The 20,198-nt window shown below is 46.5% G+C and overlaps 1 protein-coding gene across 1 annotated transcript; it reads left to right on the top strand.

The window, feature by feature from the left end:
- Positions 1 to 3: 3 nt before the first annotated feature.
- Positions 4 to 18,714, top strand: LOC120065537 (E3 ubiquitin-protein ligase TRIM62). Its single transcript, XM_039016607.1, has 5 exons — positions 4 to 90; positions 6,974 to 7,069; positions 13,122 to 13,378; positions 14,677 to 14,792; positions 16,846 to 18,714. The coding sequence occupies exons 1-5, from the start codon at positions 4 to 6 to the stop codon at positions 17,397 to 17,399; spliced, it is 1,110 nt and encodes a 369-aa protein (XP_038872535.1). The 3' UTR covers positions 17,400 to 18,714.
- Positions 18,715 to 20,198: the final 1,484 nt, after the last annotated feature.

Raw genomic sequence — 20,198 nt, 5'->3', positions numbered from 1 at the left:
GCGATGGCGACAGTATCACACACAGAGACGGACATGGCCCTTCCTCCTCCGTATCTGACTCTCCCCTCAGAGGAGATGGAGGGCCCAGTGGTCTGATCGTTTCTAGCAGTCAGATGGGAGATTGGCGAGAGAACCGGTCTGGCTGACCTGTGTCTGAGGAGTCATTTAGTGGCTGCTGTGACCGGCTCACTGCCCAGCTCTCGCTACAGAATGATATGCCCACTAACGACAATGGAGCCCAACACAATTTAGCTTGCTGAACAACATCGCGCGCATACACACACACACAAACGCCTTGTCCAATTAGACCAAAGTGGGTCTAGCTCCTTGAAAAACGTAGGAAATTGTGTGGCTACGGAGAGTTCAAAGGAAAAGAGAAAAGGTGATGCTGGCGTTCTCCAGTGGTTGGAATGTAGGGCAAGTCATGTAAATGATGAATGCTCCCAGCCTGCTCCACATCTAGCCCATCTCCAACTACCGGAAACACCACCAAGAGTTCCCCCCTCAGAAACGGACTCCTGTTAATGAAGGGACACAAAATGTTATGGAAAGAGATCACACGATGTTAAAGGGCTTAGTGCTTGAACATGTTAGCAGAGCTGCAGTGTAAGGGCAGCAGAGTTTATAGATGGATATTAGTGAGTGTGAGGCTTCCAGGACTGGTGTTACGGGGCCTATTCTCATTGACGAGAATGAAGTCGCCTTTGTCCTAGAGCGATTTACACGGTTATCAGAACGTCACACCAGGGTAAGCCTACACGAAACACTGCCCTTATTTGAAGTGTTTCTAAAATCTCCTATGGTGGAAAAATGATTGGAACCATTAACCTGTTTGACCGCTAGGTTTTATTGGCGTCATGACTCATACTGTAGTACTCTATAGCTTACTGGCAAGTTAGAGGCTATTGTGATACTGATATTTAGGGTGAATTTGGAGCTGCAGAGCAATAATGTCACGTTGCCAGCCACAGCGAATGCAAGGATGTAATGTAAATTGAAAAGTTAATGTAAGTTAAAATTATAAATTGAAATCTCATGGCGCTGCCTCTCCTTCAATTTTCATTCATGCAAATAGCCTTATAGAGCTGTATGTTAATGATCACAGAGAGGGACCCTGGCAGGAATATGGAAGGGCAAGGCAGGGGGGGGACCTGTCTTGTTGGCAGAGGGCTGAAGAATAGATCTGGGTGGTAGAACAGGATGACATGTTGTTTCAGCAGAGAGTTGCCAGACAGTGCAGACAGCCGTGTCAATAATAAACAGTCTCTTTCCCCAACAACTGACTCAAACTACCTAAACTGATCAAAACAACAGTTGAAACAATCAATCTTGAGCCTCTTCACATGGCGTCAAGTCAGGGTTGTTATCCTAAAACCAGTGTACAAAAATGTACATTGCTATGTCACTTGGATTGTGGCAACATGTCCAAAGGTGTGAGACACACCAGATTCACTCTGTTCCATTTTCTATATAGGTTATGGATTCCTGAATCCCCTCCCTGGGTGTAGAAATCAATACTTTTCAGTCTGACACACTTGCTCTTGGGGCTGGGAATTGCCAGGGACCTCACGATACGATATTATCACGATACTCAGGTGCCCGATACTATATGTATTGTGATTTCTATATATTGCCATTCTGTCTTCCAAACATATTGCTCACCATGTATGATGCAGAGGGACAAGGGCCATGAGAAAACACGTTTTGAAAAGTGCTGGAAACAAATGGTCTCACCATTTTAAAAAGAAGATGGAGAACAAGCTATAAAGGAAAAATACTAGAGTTTTGGTGCAGGGACAAGGACTAGTGCAAAAAATAATATTGCGATATATCGTCAAAAATAATATCCTGATACAGTACATGACCAAATGTACGTGGACATCTCATTCCAAATCATGAGCATTAATATAGAGTTGGTCCCCCCTTTGCTTCAATAACAGCCTCCACTCTTCTGGGAAGGCTTTCCACTAGATGTTGGATTATTGCTGCAGGGACTTGCTTCCATTCTGCCATTAGCATTAGTGAGGTCGGGCACTGATGTTGGGATATTAGGCCTGGCTCGCAGTCGGCGTTCCAATTCATCCCAAAGGTGTTTGATGGAGTTGAGGTCAGGACTCTGTGCAGGCCAGTCAAGTTCTTCCACATCGATCTCGACAAACCATTTTTGTATGGACCTCGCTTTGTGCACAGGGACATTGTCATGCTGAAACAGGAAAGGGTCTTCCCCAAACTGATGCCACAAAGTTGGAAGCACAGAATCATCTAGAATGTCATTGTATGCTGTAGCATTAAGATTTCCCTTCACTAGAACGAAGGGGCCTAGCCCGAACTATGAAAAACAGCCCCAGACCATTTTTCCTCCTCCACCAAACTTTACAGTTGGCAATATGCATTGGGGCAGGTATCAAATCAAATCAAATGTATTTATATAGCCCTTCTTACATCAGCTGATATCTCGAAGTGCTGTACAGAAACCCAGCCTAAAACCACAAACAGCAAGCAATGCAGGTGTAGAAGCACGGTGGCTAGGAAAAACTCCCTAGAAAGGCCAGAACCTAGGAAGAAACCTAGAGAGGAACCAGGCTATGAGGGGTGGCCAGTCCTCTTCTGGTTGTGCCGGGTGGAGATTATAACAGAACATGGCCAAGATGTTCAAATGTTCATAAATGACCAGCATGGTCAAATAATAATAATCACAGTAGTTGTCGAGGGTGCAGCAAGTCAGCACCTCAGGAGTAAATCTCAGTTGGCTTTTCATAGCCGATCATTAAGAGTATCTCTACCGCTCCTGCTGTCTCTAGAGAGTTGAAAACAGCAGGTCTGGAACAGGTAGCACGTCCGGTGAACAGGTCAGGGTTCCATAGCCGCAGGCAGAACAGTTGAAACTGGTGCAGCAGCACGGCCAGGTGGACTGGGGACAGCAAGGAGTCATCATGCCAGGTAGTCCTGAGGCATGGTCCTAGGGCTCAGGTCCTCAGAGAGAGAAAGAAAGAGAGAATTAGAGAGAGCATACTTAAATTCACACAGGACACCGGATAAGACAGGAGAAGTACTCCAGATATAACAAACTGACCCTAGCCCCCCGACACATAAACTACTGCAGCATAAATACTGGAGGCTGAGACAGGAGGGGTCAAGAGACACTGTGGCCCCATCCGATGATACCCCCGGACAGGGCCAAACAGGAAGGATATAACCCCACCCATTTTGCCAAAGCACAGCCCCCACACCACTAGAGGGATATCTTCAACCACCAACTTACCATCCTGAGACAAGGCCGAGTATAGCCCACAAAGATCTCCGTCACGGCACAACCCAAGGGGGGGGCGCCAACCCAGACAGGAAGACCACGTCAGTGACTCAACCCACTCAAGTGATGCACCACTCCTAAGGACGGCATGAAAGAGCGCCAGTGACTCAGCCCCTGTAATAGGGTTAGCGGCAGAGAATCCCAGTGGAGAGAGGGGAACTGGCCAGCCAGAGACAGTACGGGTGGTTTGTTGCTCCAGAGCCTTTCCGTTCACCTTCACACTCCTGGGCCAGACTACACTCAATCATATGACCCACTGAAGAGATGAGTCTTCAGTAAAGACTTAAAAGTTGAGACCGAGTCTGCGTCTCTCATGGGTAGGCATACCATTCCATAAAAATGGAGATCTATAGGAGAAAGCCCTGCCTCCAGCTGTTTGCTTAGAAATTCTAGGGACAATTAGGAGGCCTGCGTCTTGTGACCATAGCGTACGTGTAGGTATGTACGGCAGGACCAAATTGGAAAGATAGGTAGGAGCAAGCCCATGTAATGCTTTGTGGGTTAGCAGTAAAACCTTGAAATCAGCCCTTGCCTGTAGTGTTCTCCTGGCATCCGCCAAACCCAGATTTGACCGTCAGACTGCCAGATGGTGAAGTGTGATCACTTCAGAGTTCAATGGCGGTGAGCTTTACACCACTCCAGCCGACACTTGGCATTGTGCATGGTGATCTTAGGCTTGTGTGCGGCTGCTTGGTCATGGAAACCCATTTCATGAAGCTGAAGTTGCTTCCAGAGGCAGTTTGGAACTCGGTAGTGAGTGTTGCAACCAAGGACAGAGGATTTTTACACACTTCAGCACTTGGCGGACCCGTTCTGTGAGCTTGTGTGGCCTACCACTTCGCGGCTGAGCCACTGTTGCTACTAGACATTTCCACATTTGCACTTAGTTGATTGGAGCAGCTCTAGCAGGGCAGAAATTTGACAAACTGACTTAATTGGAAAGGTGCCATCCTATGACGGTGCCACGTTGAAAGTCATTGAGCTCTTCAGTAAGGACATTCTACTGCCAGTGTTTGTCTATGGAGATCGCATGGCTGTGTGCTTGATTTTATACACTTGTCGGCAACGGGTGTGGCTGAACTAGCCGAATCCACTAATTTGAACGGGTGTCCACATACTTTTGTGTATATATAGTGTATGTAACTGTATCAGTTGAGTTCCCCATCACTACTTGCTCTCCTCCTGTGCACAAACCCTCCATCACGGTGAAAGCAGCCAAGAAGTTTTCTCTCTCCTTCCCGGAAGATCTGCGCTGATGGCCCATGACTCATAGTTTCTCCTCGCCCCTGTGACTCACCTATTCTAGGGCTGTAAATATAGGTGTGTGTCTGTGAGCAGAGATGGCAGGTTTGTGTTCCTGTTCACACGGATTTACACAACCGGGCCCATCAAGTAGACGGCTGTATTGGTCGCAGTGCGCGTTCTGCTCAGCTCAGAGCAGTGTGTTTAGCCTCCACATTTGCTGCCTGAAAGAGTTATGAACCTGGCTTGAGCGAGGTAATGCTAAAGACTGTCCTTGACTTGCATAAAGCACCTTTTGAGGGTGTTGAGTAAAGTAGATTCCTGCTGGGTTGTGGATATGTAACGATTAGCAGGTCAAAGAGGCGTGGATATGATTCTGTACAGAACAACCTGTTGCAGTTAAATCGATGCATGTATTAATTTAAGCTCACGAGACCTAAATCACAATGTTGTTTACCTCTGTGTTGGCTTTCACAACTTTAGTGGAAGTTTCTTGGCTTTACTTTCGTGAATCCAATGACATCCCGAGTAAGGTGTGTGTGTGTGTGTGTGTGTGTGTGTGTGTTTATCCAGAGGACATGTTCAGCTCGGCATCCTGTGAGCAGCTCATTATTCATGCTATAGGACTGGGGCTGTTTTTTTCTGGTCTTCGTCAGTACAGGGAGCCTGTTGGAAGCCAATAACCCTATTTAGCTCCTGAGCAAAGCTCTGCTGTATTTAATAAGGCCTGCAGCTGGTAGGAATGTTTGGGGAAATGTATAAAGCCCCAGTGTGTGTTTAGGAAATGTGTTTAATAATTGGCCAGCCAGCCGCGATCCTGTTCCCTGCCATTCGGCATCCGGGGGGAAATGTCACGTTTGGTCCTCCTGCTGAGATGGACAGGTGGGGAGATTCTAGGGTTGTCGCCGTAGAGGAGAGCGACAGACTGGATTTCAAACGGCATCAGACAGTGTCGCCTCTCTCTCTGTTAGTATCTTGGATCATGATGATTCTGAGTTTTTCAATGCTATAGGCCTATACACTGATCGGCTTACAACCTCACAGAACAAGTTCAGTTCCAGTTACACTGGATTAAAGCCAACTTGTCAGCTGTCAGACAACAGAACGAGGGCCCTGGAAGTGGAGAGGCCTGTATAAAAACGGCACTCCTTCTCTCTCAGGATTGGTCCTCAGCCTGGGAGAGGAGTTCGCCCTCTGACCTGCTGGAGCTGGCCCTGATGGAAATGGAACCTGCTGATCCTACTGCAGTTCTCTTAACATTAAAATGTAAAGCCACATTGTCTGGGAAGCTCTGTTCACAGCACTGGGAGATTGTTTTCCTTAGTTCAGGTCCTTGATTAGACTCTGTTCAAAACTGTATAGAAACGACCCCCATTTGTCTGTTTCACATTTTATTTTGTAGCTTATTAAGGACATGGGCTTGTTCCGCCAACACATCGTAAACCAAATTACATGCAGCGGCTGCCTGGCCTGTTTCTGTGCCAAAGAGCAGAGAACTGAATTTGAAGAGTGGTGTGGACTTGGCTATTTGACTCGATATAGTCAACAGGAAGCAATTTTCCAGCACTGCATTGATATTCCTCCGAGTATTTTCCGCAGAAGCAAGTAAATAACAGCTGTTGTAATGAACCAGTCTGTCCTTTTACTTTACTTTTATTCTCAAGCCCTGCACCTGAAGTCCTGCTCCTCTTCTGGCTCTAAGCATCATCAGTCCGATGAGGATCTGCCTCTGTCTGATAAATGGATTCTGTTCACTGTGTGTCTGCGGTGGGCTGGGCTCGGCTCAGGGGACCTGTTGGTGACAGCAGTTCCAGCTCCACTGCCTGGTGTCCTCCTTCTGCCTGAGGAAACTTGGAGGTGGATTAGAGGGAGAGAGAGAGACGGCCTGGTTCTGCCATGGAGGGAGTGCCCTGGAGGAGACGACCCACTTTCTGTCTGACAGAACCCTGTCTGGAGACGACCTCCTTTCCTCAGACTCAGTCCCCCCCCCCCCAGACTCCTGGTGTTCAGGCAGGACCGCAGAAGGTTATCATAATACAGCCTTCCTTAATCAATAAGTCATAAAAGGCTTTTAGGCCGTTAGGAGGAGGAGGTGTCTGCGATACCTGAACCTCCCACTGAGGCTGAAACAGATGTAGATGTCTGACGACAACCTTGAGTTGAACTTAGAGTTTGACGTTTTTCCCAATAGCAAGTCGTAGCAAAGGAATGGTGCCCTATGCTGCTGCAGGACAATTGGTCAACATCAAATAAACGGACTTAATCTAATGTTATGCACCAATTTGATCCAACAGAGGAACTTGATGAAATTTGTGCTCCAGTAAATCAGTAATTCACCTCGTTAGTAACTAGGAACAATGCTGTATGTGTGTTTCTCTAGTCAGTGGTTGCTAATTTGTTGTTGTTGTTGTTGTGTTGCAGAGGGAGATGAAGGAGCAGCTGGCCACTCTGCAGGACAGTGAGAAGGGACACACAGAGGCCCTGCAGCTACTGCAGAGGCAACTCACTGAGACCAAGGTAACACACACACCTCTCTACTCCGTGAGACCGAGGTAACACACACCAAGCACACAAATTCACTTAGACCAAAGTAACTTACAGTATAGAGAGCCTTTTTAACCTATTAGAGACCAAGGTAAAGCAGCAGTGTGTCCTGTCTCTCTCTCTACCTCATTTTATCCCACAGCTGAGAGTGAGAATCCAAACAGCAAATTGGTTCATTAAGCATCTCTTTAATCTCAACAACTTGTTTTAACCAGCGGAGACAGCGCATCCAGTCGATACAACTGCTTCTCCTCTCCTTTTCTTTCTGGCTCATCTCTCCCCCTTAAGCGTCTTTGAGCTGTATCAGTCAGAGAGGGAGGGCTCTCTGACAGATGGTGTTTGTGCCGTCAGCTGTATTTGTCATTTGGGATCCATCGTTCTTCCTGCTGTTTACATGCTGGCTGTCCACTGGAATGCCAGCCAAGCCAGCTCCCTCCTGTCTTCCTGTCCTGTTCTGTCCTGTCTGCTTGAGTTCTGCAGTGCTGGACTTTACTTTACCCTGGCTCTGTTCCAGAGAGGCAGACCTGCCTGCTTCCGCTGCCTTAACTCCAACTGAGTGCCAGCTGGAGGTCTCCATTATAAATCAGCCCATCTCATTAGGCTTGCATCCATTTGTCCGAGGTGACGTGCATTGCCTGGAAGAGGGCCATAAATTGATCTCTTTGCCTCACAGATGCATTTAGGTTTATGACAATGAATTGCTCTGTTGTTTTCTTGGTTTTTGTACTTGACCTCACACCGACACCAAAGGAAAATTGATTAGTAGGATCAAACCCTCAAAAAACACACACAATCCTCTCTCACCGGCAACATGGTGCTGAAACGGAAACTTTGAGCAGGGTGGTGTGAGGTTGCCATTACCGTTGTTTTTGGTGTGACTCTTAAACGTCCACTAACACTGCTGTTTGTCAGTTAATTGGTTTATATTGGTTCTGGTGCTCTAGTTTAGTTCCAGCCCTGGGCCCATGTGTTTAGGGACGTCCCCTCCCCCGTCTGAAGAGCAGACGCTGTCTGATTCCCAGGCCCCGTGGGGGTTCGCCTGATAAGCACATGCTGCTGCTCTGAGACCCAGCCTCCTCTCCCTGTAGGCTTAATATGGGCTTTAAATATCCACCCTGCCATAGTCATAACACCCTGCTGGGACCTGGCACAGGCCTCGTCAGTACTGTCCTCCTCTCTCGGTCACCAGGTGGAGGAGAGCAGCCCACAGCCCACCTTAACACATCCCATCTGTACTGGAGATAAATGGTTTTAATAGGCTGAGAGCTCCCAAACAGCACAGAGATAATATGTGCCTGCTTCCAGGTTCCTACTGGAACAGGAGGAACAGGCATGCTGCTGGAGGGAGATTGATTGATTGATTGATCGCAGGCAGTAGTAATAAAACCCAGATTATAATGCTACTGCCCCTGTTGTTCCGTACTCCCCTGTGATGGAGAGGAGTAGAGGGGTCATTCCACCAATTGAGTACCTTTTGGGTAGTGTAGTTTTAGTTTGCTTAATTTGAACATTCTGTCATAGAGAGCACATGTTCAACATAAATTAGAAACATGTTTTCCCATCTCTAGGTTGCATTTAAAAAAATGACTATGGTAAGTGCCTATTACGTGCCAAATAAAGTACCAGATTTGACTGTAACAGGGTTGACTGTAACAGGGTTGACGATTTCATCTTAAATCAGCCATAAATCCTATTGTGACAGGGGGAATGGAAGCTTGTTGTGTGCAACAGAGCAGGCAATCGAATGCAAACTTTAAAAAAAAATATATATATTTATATATATATATATAATTACATTGTTAACATTTCTAGCCTGTCTACCTGTTGGTAACAGGGTTGACATGTTATGCTCGACCCACTCAGTTTTCCACCACAAAACACCAGAAAATGGCCAAAAAGAGTAGAATCAGCTCACCTGCTTTTACACTGTGATTTGACTGTTGACTATTCAATGTTTCTTTTTGAGTAAAAAAAAAAAAAGGAATTGTTTTACCGTATTAAAACAACAGTTCAGTTCACGTAACAAGATTGAACTTAAAATGAGGGACAGACATTTAATGTGATAAGATGAATCACTAATCACATTAAATATATAATATTCTTCAGAGGTGACTTTGTCAAAGCAATAAAATAACTAGGGCTTTACATTTACCACATTTCCAGCCACTGTTTTTATGCGAGTATAGTCATACAATATATATTTTTTGGAAATCACTACAGCTGTGATGGAAACAGTACGTTTCGGTACAATTTTATAAATGTCGACAGAATTTGATCGTTCGACATCGGGATCTTTTTGTGTCTGTAAAATGTATTATGTGAGAAATGGCGGTGGAAACTCCTTTATGGGTAAATATTGATAATGCCCATCATATCAAAGTAAACTTGGATTCACACGATGATATGGTTTGTGGTCCTCCCACTACGACTCAGGGAAACATGCAGTTTATTAGGCTACAGATGAAAGTTCTGATGAACTTCACAGGGTGGTGAAAGTGCCCAGTGATCTTGATGCTCTTTTCCAATAAATATCAAGGGTCTTATTCTGGTGACATGATGATCGATGCTTGGCTGCCGTTTGACAAATAAAAATTCATTTAACCATAATAATCTCATGTAGACTAGCCTACCCGCAGTGTATCTGCAAGCTGTTGGCTAGAGCAAACGTGCCAAGACCAGAGGAGGCACATTTACTATTTAACGCAACAGTTTTTGTGTCTATGGGTCCAGTTGAAAATGCGATGGAAACACATTGAACTTTAGATTTTAATTTGGTACATGAAAGCTTAAGCGGAAAAGTACATTTTTGTGTGCACTGAATTGTATCCGCAACAAGTTCGTTTGGTGGAAACACACCACTTGTGGGAATGTTCATATTTTGTTTAATGTGGATTTTCGCCAATTGGATGGAAACCTAGCTAGTGATGGTGAAAACTTGGAGAAATGTTGCGCTTAAGTCCACAGGGTGTACAGTCAAAATGCAGAATTTTTTTATGTTGTCTATATTAAAAGGCACTTCATTTCATATAACAGGTTATATTAAATATGGGTTTACAATTTCTACTTAAAATATCAAAGGGATACAAAAGGCACTCTTTTTGTGGAACGACCCAGAGACTACTAGATCTGGTTTACCAGTAAACTACCAGAACTTTGGTGTCTCAATGATTTTATGTAATTTATCACAAGACATCTACTGGCCTTTTTTGGTACTTCAGATTATCACAGGTGGCTGTATATATCTCTTGTCCTCTGTGTGGCCGTGTCACACGTAAAATGTATGAAATAATTCAATAAGATTTTATAATACATTTTAATAACCGCTGCAAAACATTATCCAACTATAAACCATCAACTTAGTGAATACCAATGGTGTTTAATATTTGGTGTTTATTAGGATCCCCATCAGCCGCTGCAAAAGCATCAGCTACTCTTCCTGGGGTCCACATGACATAATACATAGTACAGGACATTATTAGTAACGGACTGAAATATGAGGGTTTCGGCATGAAATATATACACTGCTCAAAAAAATAAAGGGAACACTTAAACAACACAATGTAACTCCAAGTTAATCACACTTCTGTGAAATCAAACTGTCCACTTAGGAAGCAACACTGATTGACAATAAATTTCACATGCTGTTGTGCAAATGGAATAGACAAAAGGTGGAAATTATAGGCAATTAGCAAGACACCCCCAATAAAGGAGTGATTTTGCAGGTGGTGACCACAGACCACTTCTCAGTTCCTATGCTTCCTGGCTGATGTTTTGGTCACTTTTGAATGCTGGCGGGGCTCTCACTCTAGTGGTAGCATGAGACGGAGTCTACAACCCACACAAGTGGCTCAGGTAGTGCAGCTCATCCAGGATGGCACATCGATGCGAGCTGTGGCAAGAAGGTTTGCTGTGTCTGTCAGCGTAGTGTCCAGAGCATGGAGGCGCTACCAGGAGACAGGCCAGTACATCAGGAGACGTGGAGGAGGCCGTAGGAGGGCAACAACCCAGCAGCAGGACCGCTACCTCCGCCTTTGAGCAGGAGGAGCACTGCCAGAGCCCTGCAAAAGGACCTCCAGCAGGCCACAAATGTGCATGTGTCTGCTCAAACGGTCAGAAACAGACTCCATGAGGGTGGTATGAGGGCCCGACGTCCACAGGTGGGGGTAGTGCTTACAGCCCAACACCGTGCAGGACGTTTGGCATTTGCCAGAGAACACCAATATTGGCAAATTCGCCACTGGCGCCCTGTGCTCTTCACAGATGAAAGCAGGTTCACACTGAGCACATGAGCACATGTGACAGAGTCTGGAGACGCTGTGGAGAACGTTCTGCGGCCTGCAACATCCTCCACCATGACCGGTTTGGCGGTGGGTCAGTCATGGTGTGGGGTGGCATTTCTTTGTGGGGCCGCACAGCCCTCCATGTGCTCGCCAGAGGTAGCCTGACTGCCATTAGGTACCGAGATTAGATCCTCAGAGCCCTTGTGAGACCATATGCTGACACATGCACATCTGTGGCCTGCTGGAGGTAATTTTGCAGGGCTCTGGCAGTGCTCCTCCTGCTCAAAGGCGGAGGTAGAGGTCCTGCTGCTGGGTTGTAGCCCTCCTACGGCCTCCTCCACGTCTCCTGATGTACTGGCCTGTCTCCTGGTAGCGCCTCCATGCTCTGGACACTACGCTGACAGACACAGCAAACCTTCTTGCCACAGCTCGCATTGATGTGCCATCCTGGATGAGCTGCACTACCTGAGCCACTTGTGTGGGTTGTAGACTCCGTCTCATGCTACCACTAGAGTGAGAGCACCGCCAGCATTCAAAAGTGACCAAAACATCAGCCAGGAAGCATAGGAACTGAGAAGTGGTCTGTGGTCACCACCTGCAGAATCACTCCTTTATTGGGGGTGTCTTGGTAATTGCCTATAATTTCCACCTTTTGTCTATTCCATTTGCACAACAGCATGTGAAATGTATTGTCAATCAGTGTTGCTTCCTAAGTGGACAGTTTGATTTCACAGAAGTGTGATTGACTTGGAGTTACATTGTGTTGTTTAAGTGTTCCCTTTATTTTCTTGAGCAGTGTATATTGGCTAATATTTGTAACGTGATCCTGCATTGTGTATTGTATAATGTGAAGGGGGGGAAGGGAAAAAAACGATAGAATGACATAGATTTTTATTTAATTCCCAAAATGACTGAAAATTCCGGTAAATTACCGGGAGCTTTGTAACCCTAACTACAACAGAGCTTAGAATGTTCAACAAAGATAATGTTTCCTCTGTGGAGACAGACAGACAGCCCTGAGTGAGAAGCTGCTCCCTCTCCAGTTGTTACTGGACTGAGCGTATAGAGCCTCTTTGTTTTGTCTACTCTGCTACTGCTGTTAGCATTGGAGGTGATTAATTTCCGCTACACTATAAATAAATTAATCCAACTCTCTCCTCAGCTTCTGCTCCTTCCCTCCTTATCAACAGCCCTGCTCTTTCTATAATAGCATCCGTTTATCTGACTATTCGCAGGCCTTGTAAATGTTGCCTTGAACACACAGCTAGTCTGTCCCCAGTCGACCCCACAGCATCAGCCTCTTAGAAAAAATGCTCTCCATCTCACAAGCAGTGTCACCATTAAAACGGCACACTTCCACTGTCCCAACCTTACACTGAGCTTTGCCCTATTTAACTCCTCATGCGATCTGCATAGGCTGTTCTTATGATAGTACATTTTGTATTGAGTTAATCAGTGTTGGGTGATCTATAACAGCAGATGGGGATTTTATGTCCTTAGAAGCCCTGCCTTTGACTGTTAGCCAGATTTTTTTTTCAATTAATGAGTTTACATTTACATAATCGTTAGGCTAGGTGATAAAAGGTTTATAAGCCCTGGGGTGGCTGACTTTCATCCAACTAAGAGTGACAGAGGCAGAATACATTTTATATTGGTGTGTTTAATGCTTGGAGCACAACCTGCACATTAATCCTAAATAACCAACCTCTCATCTCTCTCTTATCCCTCTCTCGCTTTCATTCCAGTCGTCGGCCAAGGGCCTGCGTGCGACAATCGGCGAGGCATTTGAACGCCTGCAGCGGTTCCTGCGAGAGCGCCAGAAGGCCATGCTGGAGGAGCTGGAGACGGACACGGCGCGCACGCTCTCCGACATCGAGCACAAGATCCAGCGCTTCAGCCAGCAGCTGCGTGACGTCAAGGAGGGCATCGGCATCCTGCAGGAGCGCCTCAACGAGACGGGACGCCACGACTTCCTGGAGGGCGTGGCCCTCACCTCCGAGAGGTGCTCTGCTTACTGTCTGACTGACCTTGGATCAGCTCTTCTTCCAAAAAGCCACAGTCCTAAACTTTTGTAAGATAGCACACTGTCTGAGGTTATGTTATATTATACTCCCCTCCCGACATAAGACCATCCCCTGAATGTAATGAATGTAACCCATTCTGCTCATCGTCAGGATAGTGACAGTGATACCGATAGTGATACTAATAGTGATAGCTTGGAGAGAACGTGCGGAGTTAAGCAACTCATTGATATACCAGACTCATTATTTTAAATCGGGGAAAGAGGGTGCTCAGGGATTCAGTTAAAGTATTTAAGATCTTAGAAGGGATTGATAAAGTGGACTGAGGAAGTTGTTGCATCAGAATGCTTTTTAATCGTAGCCGGCCACGACCGGGAGACCCATGAGGCGGCGCACAATTGGCCCAGCGTCGTCCAGGTTAGGGGAGGGTTTGGCCGGATGGGATGTCCTTGTCCCATCGCGCTCTAGCGACTCCTTGTGGTGGGCCCGGGCGCATCTGACACATTGGTGCGGCTGGCTTCCGGGTTAAAGCGAGCGTTGTCAAGAAGCAGTTGCGGCTTTGCCGGGTCGTGTTTCGGGGGACGCGTGGCACTCGACCTTCGCCTCTCCCGAGTCCGTGCGGAAGTTGCAGCGATGGGACAAGACTGCAACTACCAATTGGATATCACGAAATTGGGGAGAAAAAGGGGTAAAAAGTACAAAAAAGAAATGCAATAAAATACTACTTTCTAACAAATGGTCCAGAGGGCATTGACAGGAATGAGTGAAGAATGAACTGATATACAGGTTTGCCTTCTCATAAAGTCACAACGATTCCAGGAAGTGTAGTACAGGCAGAAACTCTTGGAAAATGTGAGAAAAGACTGTACAAGGTTGTGGTTTCTCCTCAGGGTAACTCTCACAAACTCACAGCAGGTGAATGGTTAGCTTTGCATCATTTTCTGTTTCAATGTTTCTCAGGATTTTCGGTGTACAGCTGTGCAGCCCAATGGTTCCCAGGCAGGGTTGAGAGGGGGGTTCAAGGATACATGTGGGAGGAATGAGAATGACTAATGTGGGGGTGGATACTGTAATAGCGTTTGAGCCGCCCCCCCCTCTCCATCACCCATATCAATCTACACTGCTGTAGAATATTATGTGGCCATCCAGAATCTGACAGATACTTTTATCAACAACGAACAGCGAAAATAGAGCAATGACTAGAGACATCTCACAGAGCGAGCAAAGAGATGTGAAAGTAGATCGATAATTGACATTGATCGTTCTTCTCCACCTACAGGATAAAAGGAAAGATACATGAGACCAATCTAACATATGAAGATTTCCCGACCTCCAAGTACATGGGGCCCCTGCAGTACACAATATGGAAGTCTCTCTTTCAGGATATTTCACCAGGTATGCACCACCTACGTTAACCCTCACATAATTCAACTGTGTAACAGCATTCGCTTCACCAGGAGTGTCTCATGAATTGTTCGATGCACCCAAGTACCTCAGCCCATCATTCAGTTATGATACAAATCATTGTCTCCACCATGGGTTTTTACTCCTAAGGGTGCTCTTAAGCGAGGTATTTAACCCTAATTGCTCCTGTAAGTCGCTCTGGATAAGAGTGTCTGCTAAATGACACACATGTAAAATGTAGCATAGATTTGGGTTTAAATTGGGCTCTGATTGATGCCTTGGAAACCTTGGAGAAGACTCCCACAGTGTGAGCTAATCCTGCGTTCAAATATCTGGGATGTTTGTGAGTTCTGTGAGAAAATGGTGGCTGGAGGGCTGAGATGCCCTTCGCTGTCAGGAAAGCTGATGAAGATCTCTCTCCTTTCTTCTCCCTCTTCCTGTTCTCCCTGAGCCCACAGCCATCGCTCACTCTCACAGAAGGTTATTTAAAACGATGCACTCAATTCTCTGTCAATTCTCTCATTTTGGCCTTCTGAAGCTGGAGAGAAGGCAGAGTGGTTTCTTGGCCTCCCTTGACTGCTTGCCAAATGGAACAATTGGTTCAGATCCATCAACACTGGCTGCCACGGTGACAACAACAAAGCCTTTTCTCCCAGCATCCCTCTCGCTCTCTCTGCAGATGATAGTTTAGGGGATTAATAGTAGTCTACCTCTCCTCTTCTCTCAAACCCAGTGCCCTTTTTCATCCATGTTACCAACTAGAAAATGGCATACGTGTGCATGACTTGAGTGTATGAACGCTGGTGTTTGTTGTGTGTGTGTGCAAGAGTGATTATTTTCATTTTCATGAATTGATTGAAACACACACACACTGTCTGGCGACGTTGTTGAGTGGGGGAAAACATTGTCCTGCCTGCTGGCTAGTGGCAAGGCCACCTGTTTTTGTACTATGTGATATAAACACTGAAGATCAAGGGAGGAGATTTGGCAAATTCCTTTCTCTGTTCTGTTTTAAACCAGCTCTATGTATGGGAGTGAGTGAGGAGAACAAGCTGCTATTGTTCTCCCAGCTAATTTTTCCATAGAACCAGACAGAACCAGAAAAAAAGAGACTGAACCCAGTGCGACAACCACTCTCCCTCCCTAACCCACAGTTAACCCACAGAACGACATGTAACTAGCTGCCTCCAGCCCTGCCAAGCCAACACAGAGCTGTGGAGACATGCTCCTCCCAGCTCCATTTCCATAGCTTTGCATGACATTGTACAGTATCAATGTGTAGTGGAGGCCGAGGTCATTTTGAATGCTTACTCCATAAGCTGTTTCCCTTTTGTAGCATAAAGTCGAAGGGTATGAACCAACAGTCCCAAACATGGCTCATGTAAATATTCTTCATGAGGTCTTCATTTCCTTAAATATGATTACAGTAGATGTTGGGCAATAGGGGGTATTACAAGAGTGGATTATTAGGCTACCCATCAGTCATTCCAACACCATGACAGCCCCTTATTCTCCTCCCGATAGGGTCCTTCAGCAGCACCGGCTCATTTGATTGGTAGAGCAGAAACACCAGGCACAGTCAGTAAACCTACACTGACTGACCACTGCAGACAGAGACTGTGCCAGTGACTCAGCTCCTCCCTCCAAACAGAATGTCCTTGGTCCTCTCCCAGACACCTGATGAATCACTTTTTAAAGATAACATTTAGAAAATCAATTTGTATGCACTTGCCTTCAGATCCCCTCTCCAGTTCAGTGACTGGCTGAAACGGATGCCAGGACATTTTCACTGCCTCAGCATAAAACTCAGACAGTACAGCGGCGATGGTGACAAATGGAGTGCAACGAATGACACCTCCGTTCTGGAGCTAGTGTCTGTCTGAGGGAGGGAGCGTCCTCATAACATATTTATGTTTCTCTATTGGTAAACAGTAGGGAAGAATATGTCCTTATCTGTATCCTGTCTAACTGGCTTTATCTGGGCTTGCCCTGTCAGGTTGTCTCTGGTGTGTTTTTGAACTGTGTCCATTCTCTCTCTCCGTAGTGCCAGCAGCTTTGACCTTAGACCCCATCACAGCCCACCAGAGACTCATCCTATCAGATGACTGCACCATCGTAGCCTATGGTAACCTGCACCCCCAGCCCCTGCAGGACTCCCCGCGGCGCTTCGACGTGGAGGTGTCTGTGCTGGGGGCCGAGGGCTTCGGCTCCGGGGTGCACTACTGGGAGGTGATGGTGTCAGAGAAGACCCAGTGGATGATCGGCGTGGCCAACGAGACGGTCAGCCGCAAGGGCAGCATCCAGATCCAGCCCAGCCGCGGCTTCTACTGCGTCGTCATGCACGACGGCAACCAGTACAGCGCCTGCACCGAGCCCTGGACCCGCCTCAACGTCAAGAGCAAGCTGGAGAAGGTGGGCGTGTACCTGGACTACCCCAAGGGCCTGCTGGTGTTCTACAATGCTGACGACATGTCCTGGCTGTACACCTACAGGGAGAAGACGTTCCCGGCCAAGCTCTGCCCCTACTTCAGCCCCGGGCAGAGCCACGCCAACGGCAAGAACGTCCAGCCGCTGAGAATCAACACCGTGCGTCTATAAGAGCCACACACAGGGTCACTCTACAGATCGGCTCGCTCACCTCAACCCTCCCTGAGGATAGGATACCAACGATGATGATGTAACTAAGATCCTAAAAGACGGCTCGTTTTTTTTAAATGATGAGAGGGGGGGGGGACAAAACAGGGTGTTTGACTATGAAATGTAAATTTATTTTGTTCTGGTGTTCTTTCTGGGTCGCTGTTTTTGTCTTGCCTGTCGGTGTGGCTCCTCACTGATCTCACCAGGGAGGGACTATGTGGACATTGCTGCAGCATCATGGTTTCAACTGAGACCCGGTTAACTTCTTCAGGGGTGGGCCTCTGGGCTTTACTCTGTCTGCATAGATGACGTCATCGCACCGTGGTTTAGTAGTGGGATCTCTGTGCTGTGACCGAGGCCCACCTTGCACAGGCCCAAGGGCTCTGCTCTCCTTACAAGGCTCCAGACTGACTGACAGACGGCTGCTCGGTCTGTCTCTCTCAGCAGCCAGACATTTTGAAACTGGCGGTCACCTTTCTTTCTTTTAGGCTTGTTTGTGGAATATTTCTGACGACGCTCTGCTCCTTTTTCTTTGGCACAGTTAGCAGTTGTGAGCTCGTGAGTGAAAGCCTATCGGTGTGGCAGTGAGTGCCCGTTCCATGTCCTCCCGTGTACCTGTACACTTTACTGATGGAAATGATGTCGCAGCTCTTGATTCCTTTCCCTCAGGTCACACGTCCAGTTTTCACAGTCGACACTGTCAGTCAGTCCAAGTGCTGGACGTGGCTGATACTCATCATTTGACAATGGCAGCCTCATGGTCTGTGTGCTCTAGTGATGGTCACTCTGTGTGTGGTCACTGTTGTGGTGCTTGCCGTCGTCACCCTTCCCTCGTTTCCCTACACCTCTCCGTCTCTGTTCCTTCTCTCAGCACACCCACCCTCCTGTGTGTGACGTTGGGGGTGCCTGGAGAGGTCGTGTGTGTGGCATGAAAATGTGTCGCTGTGCGAGTGGGGACCTCTCTCCCCACCAGGTGGTTTCTGTTGGGTTCTTCCACTCCAGCATGAGAGCTCTACTCTACCTGGCATGTACCTATGTTACATATTTGTTTGTACTTTTATTTTTAGCAGGTTAGTCTTTTTTTGAGATGAACATTCTGAGATGATCTGGCCAAATAGCAGTACACAAAGTTGCAGACACGTTTACAAAATAAAACACAAAGCATTACAGTTGGGGGGGGAAAAATAAACATACATTTACACATTGAACAATAAGATGGTTTGAGAAAGTGTGGCGCAACTAGGGGTCAAAACATTGACCGCAACCCCCCCCCCCCCCCCCCCCCACCTAATTTTCCATCATAGTGTTTAACCTAGTTTTAATCTCATTTAAAGGGACGAGCTCCAGTCATTTCAGGACCTTTTTTAAGCTGGTTCCAAGTGAAAGGCGCAGTGAACTGGCATACCCCCCCTCCCCCTCATAATTTGTCTGCTGGACAATGTAGTTACAGAAGCGTACAGGGGCGTACATGTACAAAATATCACCATCATTAATTACAGCCACGAAAATAGCCTCTTCCTGACGTCAAAAGAAAAACCCAACTTGAGCCTAACGCATTCGATGTGGTGTTTTAAGTGAGACACTCATCTATCTAGAAACCCCAGTACTTGTAAGTTGCTACTCTGTCTATACGTGGAAGAGGTGACGTTTTTATTTGTGAAAACCATAACGTTTGTCTTATCATTTAAAAGCAACTTCAGCTGACAGAGCTTAGTTCGGACAATTGATGACATAACACCAAACTGAACACACTGAGTTCTATCTGATAGTTACCCTTTGAACCTTGAGACTGCCCGATCAGATGATCCTATCTCCTATCCAAGTCTTTGCAACGCGTCATGGTCAACGGCGTCGAATGCCTTTTTGACAGCTCGATGAAAAGGGAGACGGGTGCCGTTTCTCGCCCCGTGGCATCAATAATATCATGAACAACTTCTGTTGCTGCAGTAGAAGAGCCATGCTGTTTTCTGAAACCTCCATTGAAACTTAGATCAAACGTCATTGACACACAAACCTGTGGATTCCATCTCCCTGCCTCCTCCCTCCCTCGACGTCGCATCGTAGGTGTCAGAGGTTAATCAGAATAAATTAATTTTGACATCTGCTGAATTACAGTTAGCCTATGGGGCAGAGACCACTGACAACTCGAGCAGCATGACGCTGGAATTAATGAGCTCTGGAAGGTCTTTAATCATTCTGTCTCTGTACACCAAATGCAACAGCTTCATAGATTGTTACGGAGTTACAGTTCATATGAGGGAATCAGTCAGTTGAAATAAATTCATTAGGCCCTAATCTATGGATTTCACATGACTGGGAATACAAATATGCATCTGTTGGTCACAGATACCTTAAAGAAATGGGTCTCACAATGGACCTCAGGATCTCATCATGGTATTTCTATGCATTCAAATTGCCATCCATAAAATGCAATTTTGTCCATAGCTTATGCCTGCCCATACCATAACCCCACCGCCATCATGTTCACAACGTTGACATCAGCAAACTGCTCGCCCACACGGCGCCATACACGTGGTGTGCGGTTGTTTAGACATACTGCCAAATTCTCTGTGCAACAGCTCCAACAGTCAGCATGCCAATTGCACGCTCCCTAAAAACTTGAGACATTTGCGAGATGATGTTGTGCGACACAACTGCACATTTTAGCGTGACCTTTTATTGTCCCCAGCACAAGGTGCACCTGTGTAATGATCGTGGTGTTTAATACTCTTCTTAATATGCCACAACTGTCAAATGGAT

Source organism: Salvelinus namaycush, chromosome 20, assembly GCF_016432855.1.
Source record: "Salvelinus namaycush isolate Seneca chromosome 20, SaNama_1.0, whole genome shotgun sequence".
NCBI lineage: Eukaryota > Metazoa > Chordata > Actinopteri > Salmoniformes > Salmonidae > Salvelinus > Salvelinus namaycush.
This window is presented reverse-complemented; position numbering and strand designations above follow the sequence as displayed.